This window comes from Aristolochia californica, unplaced genomic scaffold (assembly GCF_029961685.1).
Source record: "Aristolochia californica isolate CCGP_79_NKW_82.1479 unplaced genomic scaffold, dmAriCali1.0.hap1 SCAF_5, whole genome shotgun sequence".
NCBI classification, from domain to species: domain Eukaryota; kingdom Viridiplantae; phylum Streptophyta; class Magnoliopsida; order Piperales; family Aristolochiaceae; genus Aristolochia; species Aristolochia californica.
Window position 1 is genome coordinate 42,977,085 of NW_027182214.1, and position 6,123 is coordinate 42,983,207.

Below are 6,123 nucleotides of genomic sequence, written 5' to 3' on the forward strand. Positions count from 1 at the left end.
TAATGGAAGCCTATTTTTTCTTTCCCTTACCCCCCTTCCCCTTTACTTGTCGATTTTCCGAATCGCCTCCACCGGCACCGCCAGGCCGCCGGTGGCCAGTTGAGAAGCCCGATTTTTTTCGCGGATTCGCCCTAATATTCTTAATCATTTATCTTTGCCTTGTTTACATACAGTTATGTGGTGTGTCATAATGTATTCCGGCCATAGACTTAGATAAGGTAAACGAATGTTGTTGCGCAAGAGGTTTCATTTCGACTAAGATTCTGGATCGTTACTTTATAAAAATATAGCTACTACAAACGTTTGTCATTATACTTGCACTGAATTTCATGAAATGGGGCCAGATTAAAGTACCCGACAAGGCCACTTCTCGTCTCGAATCTTAATCAGTCAATCACTTGCAGGTTCTGCTCTTTGTTGGGGGAAAGGAAGAGATTTCTTTGCGTAGCCTCTCTTGTTGACCAACGAATCCAATCCAATATGGTGTTCTGTAGTCGAATAGTGAAACCCTTCGTAACTTCATTTTCTTCTGCCAGTAATCCTCTCCTGAAAGTAGGAAGCACTTTTAGGAAGCCGAAGACCTTCAACCACCCCGATCTTGTCAACTATGCGGAGGTCACAGGCGACTACAATCCTCTCCATTTTGATTCTGATTTTGCCAAGGGCAAGGGTTTCGAAGATCGTTTAGTTCATGGAATGCTTGTTGCCAGTCTTTTCCCTTGCATTCTCGCTTCACATTTTGTAAGTTCTTAAAATTTTTTCTTTGTTCGAAGCCTCCTTCTTTCTCAGTTTTATTCTATATTCTTGTTATCATGTTTTTCTGTCTATATTTGCACTAACTGGGTGCCAGTGTAGTACGTCAAAGGTTAAGAGTATGTTCTCCTATATTGAGATTTGGGTTGTGCTTAATAAGGTGAGGGAATAAGAAAGTAATGATGCTAAAGTTGCTTGACATTCGCAATTGAATATCATTTTCGCTTTCTGAAATGAGATTTGCTTGAATTCTGATGCATTAAACAAAAGAGTAGCTTTTACAAATCAGTGTTCTCAGCTTATTCAGTATGATATGTTGTTCTACTTGCTGCCTGTTTAATTTTGTGGAATGAAAAAAATTTGGTCGTCTTTAAACTGGCTCTTGAATTTAGAATTTAGAATTTTGGTTTTATATTGTATTAGGCATCTATAATTTCCATATGGAAAGGCAAGGGATACTGTGACACTGCTACTTTTTAACTTCATTCTGGATTGATAATGCTATAAAAAAATAAGGTGGTTTTTATCTTTTCTGTCATCTTTAGTGGAGCATTCTACCTTCCTATTGAAAAATGGGCATCGACATATCTCTAAAGCTCCAAGAAAATCGACCTGGTGTAGAACTATTTGACCAATGATCTTATGCACAAAATATAAAAACAGTGCTTTGGCAGTTGACTGGACGTCTATCTGATCCTGCTGTATTGAGAAAGTCATAATGGTTATTATTAAAAGGTAATAGTGTCTTACTCTCCATCAGAAAATGTTCCTTTGACTTCCGAAAATATTTAACAATAAACCTGAGTTGGTGTTTTCTCAACTTTTATAATGTTTTTGTTGAGCTTCTGGTTCTAGTAGGTTAGCATGGACTGTTGTCCAACCTTCATCTTTCTTGGAACTTGATTTGAACATGGTAACCTGACACTTTGTATTTATCCAAGTCCACTATTTGACCTATTTCTGAAATGAATCTAATGCCAACAGGAATCACGACCGTTTCCTTACTCTGTTTAGGCCTTTTTCCTTTTCTCACGTGTTTGAAATCGTTTATGGTGCAGGTTAGGCTTGGGTCTGTCCTGTTCAGGCATGATCTTTTAGCACTACAAAATTCAGTTGTCACTGAGGTTCATGCTAACATACTATCCCTTTTTCTTTACTTTATCCAAAGTTCTTCCAACTCATTTCCACTCTCTGGTAGAATAGCTTAACCTATGGTAGCAACACTGAGTGCTTGAAGTTGTGTTTCCTCTTCTGTGAAAGTGCTGAGAACTTATCAAGGCCCATACTTAATTTGCAAGAGACTTTCTTCTTGTGAAATTTTAAATTGTTTAGTTTTCCATCCTTTTGCTTAAAGTTGCTGTATAATTCTTTGAAATAGAATAGGTGCCCATAACAGCGATTTTCTGACTAAGTTTCAGCTGGAGAAATTTGTTTGACTGTACTATTGCAAGTGCCCCACTAAATTACAAAGTAGTGAACCTTCAAAAGAACTGACTAACACCAAATACATTACAAATTAGTGAACTATCACACATTTTTCTAAGCCATTTGAGGTGGAGGGAGGTTCCAAGGCAGTTATTAGCTGGTGAGGTTTTTTTGCCTCCTTGAAGGCACTGGAAAGTTTATAAGGAGATTTGTATCCTCGCAACAGATATTGTCTGCAAATAGTCTCATGCTACAAGATGTGCCTAATGGTCTCGCTGACAATTTAGCTAAGGGATCAATCATCAATCTCTAATTTTTGTGATCACCCCTCCGTAGCTGGTTTTGTTTGCTGCTCTGGCTTTTATCCTTAATGAAATCAACAGTTTCCAAAATAAAATTGGTCTGTTTCAACCATGACCTGCTCATTGGAGGTGGAAATGCTCTCATTCTATTGCAGACAGTTTCTAGGTGTATTGATGTGCCTAACAGCAAGTTCCATACTTTTTTATACCAACAAAGATCTTCTCAAGTTTTAACTGCACTTCTCTTCTCCCTTCCCTTGTTTATATCCCATAAATGTTTAATTTTATGATTTAGTTTTGATGTTGTTGTGTGTAGCCGGGAGCTGTATATGTTTCACAACGCTTGCAGTTTAAATTGCCAGTCTACATTGGTGATGAGGTGGTTGCTGAAGTGAAAGCGCTTAATCTTAGAGAGAGCAAGAAAAGATACTTGTCTGTGTCAATGTTATTTATGGAGTCTTTTCCTTTACGTTTCACACTCAAAGAATTTTCTGTTTCCTTTTTGCTTTTTGACGTATCTTCATTTATTGTTATTCCTCAGAGCAAAATTCTCTACTAAATGCTTCAGAGATGGAAGTCTCCTTGTAATTGATGGTGAAGCTTTGGTTATGTTGCCAACACTGGAGATACGTGAAGGGCCAGTTAGAAGCTGCTGATGGTGATCTTAGCTAGCTAGTAAGGTCTTCCATCATCTTACTTCCACTTTGTTGATTGCTGACTGTTTGATAGAAAGTTTATTATTAAAAAATGTCTTTTTCTGTCTCATGGATTCAATTAGCAACCTTGTTAGGCAGGTTTTGAGATATTCATGAAACTACTATTTTGCAGTTATCTTTTTAAGGTATTCATCAAACTGCCAATTCTGTATTTTAATGAAGCTGCCATTTTGGTATCTGGTGTTTTGATTTAAAAGAACTGCCATTTGCAGTTTTATGTTTCACACACTGTCTGAAACTGCTTATTTGGTTCTCAGTTTTGAATGTATGTACAGAATTCCTCTATCAGGTTTCAACATATCTTCCAAATTCTCCTGTCAGGTCTCAAGATATGGAATAAATTCCTCTTCCAACCTTTTAAGGGCTCTCTTGTTACCTGAACTCAAGCACCTTTAATGGAAGTTGCCATTGATACAGTGGTTTTAAATGGAAGTTAGAGCAAGAAATGAGCACGGTGGCATGACTAGTCTTTTTTGTTTTGTTTTGCTTTTTTTTTTTTTTTTTTGCTGCTGCTTCTCCCATACAAGTTTTATCTTTGGTTATTAGAAAGAAAAACAAAAATAAGGAAAGGAAAACGAAGGCAATCTTCTGGTGGTTGTTGCAAATTAATGTCGATCATCTTCTGTTTGTGTTTTCATTTCTGAAAGCAGACGCTAAAATTTCCATTCAAAACGATCAACATGTTTCCAAAGACGTGAACAGAGTTGTAGTCAATTGAATCTTTCCCGTGAATCTGCCCTTCGGAACAACTTTAACCAGTACCCCCGTCAAACATTCTTTTCCTCTTGACCAATTAGTCGCTTGGCCTGGCTGGAATTACCCACAGAACACTTGACTCTAATCAGTTACTGAAGCCTCTCTCTCTTATTTTCAGAAGACGATAACTAAGGAGAGGCAAAACCAAGACGGAAGGCTGACAAAATGAATCGAAATGAAAGCAACTCCGTCACGAAGGAAGATCTTCAGATGTCCGAGACTTGAAGCAGGTTCTGAAAAGTTTCAGGCCGCTGTAAAAGTTTGAAGACCGATTTCCTACCAGACATTGGTAAAGAGACAATTGATTAAGACAATTGGTACAGATATCTGGTCCCCACAAAAACAGATCCGTTCTGGAACTTTGGTTCGAAACATGAAATACTTTATCCAAAGAAGAAAGGAGAAAAGAGGAAGATGGGTCCCCACGAAAGCAACTAATGTTAATGCAAGTCTTCTAAAGATTCTCGTCTTCCACTGATCTGTCTCTCTTTATCTCCAGGCTTCAGTTCCAGTCCAAATTGAATCTCTGTAGGGAACAATAAGCGCCTAAAAAGAGAGGCGAGGTCTAAATGCACTTCAAAAGGAACGCCGCTGGGAGCTCCGTTGGTCTTCATCTCCAGTTGGTCTTTATTTCTGGAAATCTTATTCAGCTGCTCCTATAGATCACTTGCTGCAATGCAAGCGATTCTTCTCCATTTTCCGGTAGAGGGCGACAAGTCTCCAACACAAATGTCCTTGGTCTTTGTCCACTCATTTATGTCAATGGAGCTTAGCTCGTGCTTCTGCTACCTTCCAAATCAAGACACTACCAGTCCTGTCTGCCACTACTTCAGTTGTGTTAGTGCTGCCGATCTTAATTCTCAAAACCAGGTTCGGATATTCTTTAAGATGCTTGAGGATTTCCAATTCTCGAAATATCGGGAACGAACTGTTTCTGTAATTGAATCTCTCTAAAAAGCTTTGAAGTGTGTTACTGTACAGAGCTTCTTCTTCAGTCAAAGAGTGCAGCTTCGTTTAATGAGATCAGACCCATTAAAGCCGCGAAAAGAAAAATAGAATCAGAAAAGCAAAGGATGTTTTGTCTGCTCCGGATGTAAGCAGGACATCACTGACACCTTATTAGACAAGCTTATCTCTCTAGATTCAAAGTCTAACTCGATGACCACCACCTTTCTTCGTTTCCACCCTCCTTTCCTCTTTTCCTTTTCCCTTTTCCTCTTTTATAAATACTGCTCTTCCTCTCTGGTCTTCCCTCCTTCAACCTTGACTCATTCCCCCTCCTTGGCCTTCCGACCATTCTTGTCTTTAAAGCCTCTCCGCAGAAAACATGTCTGCTAGAGCAAGCAGAGCATTCAGTTTCAGTCCCGACTGCACAGCAAGGCCGAGTACGACGCTGCAACGCGAAATGAGCGCGAGAATTGCTGGGAATCGGAAGAGTATAGTCGTCGGAGTGTGGAACATTAGGGTACCCAAAAGCGCCGAATTCCCGCCGGTAAGGTTTATCTGCCGGCTTCGGAACAAGGTGGCCAGGGCCGTGCGTTTGATTTCTGTACAGAGAGTGACCCCCAGGAGCTGCTCTGTCAAGCAGTCTCGACCCGTCCACTCTCAGGTAGATTTACATCGGACGGAAGCCATAGATGATTGCATCGAGTTTTTCAATTCGTGTGGATCTCTTCAAAGATCAAATTCAGTTTCTTGAACCGTGTATCCATTGGTAGATTTGTAGGAGTTGATATGGACAAAGAAATGTAAATCAAGACAGAAATTAATTTTTTGTGGTTACTGATTTTCTCCATGAAAATTATTAGGAGGAACTGCTGCCCTTTATCAAACCCCATTGGATAACCAAAATCTGGAACAATTAAAAATAAAATTTAAAGCAAAAATTTGGATTGCACTTTTCTATTAATTTAATCTTTCGTTAATTTGGATAATTCAAAAGCTTGATAAAAATTAAAACAAGCATTAATTCACTAAATTCTCATCATGTAATCAAATGGGGTGTCCATTAGAGCAGATTATATTGTGGGTTAAAAAGATTTTCTATACCTTATTTTTTCAACTTAGTTGCAATAGATAAACACAAAGTTGATCCAATATGAAAAGTTATTTTGTGCGAAACAACTATCTCAGCATAGTTGTTGATCGGATGAATACGATAGCTGTTGATC

The 6,123-nt window shown here is 38.7% G+C and overlaps 1 protein-coding gene across 6 annotated transcripts; it reads left to right on the top strand.

The window, feature by feature from the left end:
- Positions 1–63: 63 nt before the first annotated feature.
- Positions 64–5,275, top strand: LOC137965085 (3-hydroxyacyl-[acyl-carrier-protein] dehydratase FERN, mitochondrial). 6 transcript variants are annotated; one of them, XM_068811486.1, is made up of 6 exons: positions 64–218; positions 405–741; positions 1,812–1,877; positions 2,797–2,912; positions 3,022–3,160; positions 4,071–5,275. In XM_068811486.1, exons 2-5 carry the CDS (start codon positions 481–483, stop codon positions 3,134–3,136), a joined length of 558 nt encoding a protein of 185 aa, XP_068667587.1. In that variant the 5' UTR covers positions 64–218; positions 405–480; the 3' UTR covers positions 3,137–3,160; positions 4,071–5,275. The 6 variants fall into 6 exon arrangements, with proteins under 6 accessions (XP_068667587.1, XP_068667586.1, XP_068667585.1 ...); XM_068811485.1 differs by having other exon boundaries at positions 3,022–3,155; XM_068811484.1 differs by lacking the exon at positions 4,071–5,275 and adding an exon at positions 3,518–3,801.
- Positions 5,276–6,123: the final 848 nt, after the last annotated feature.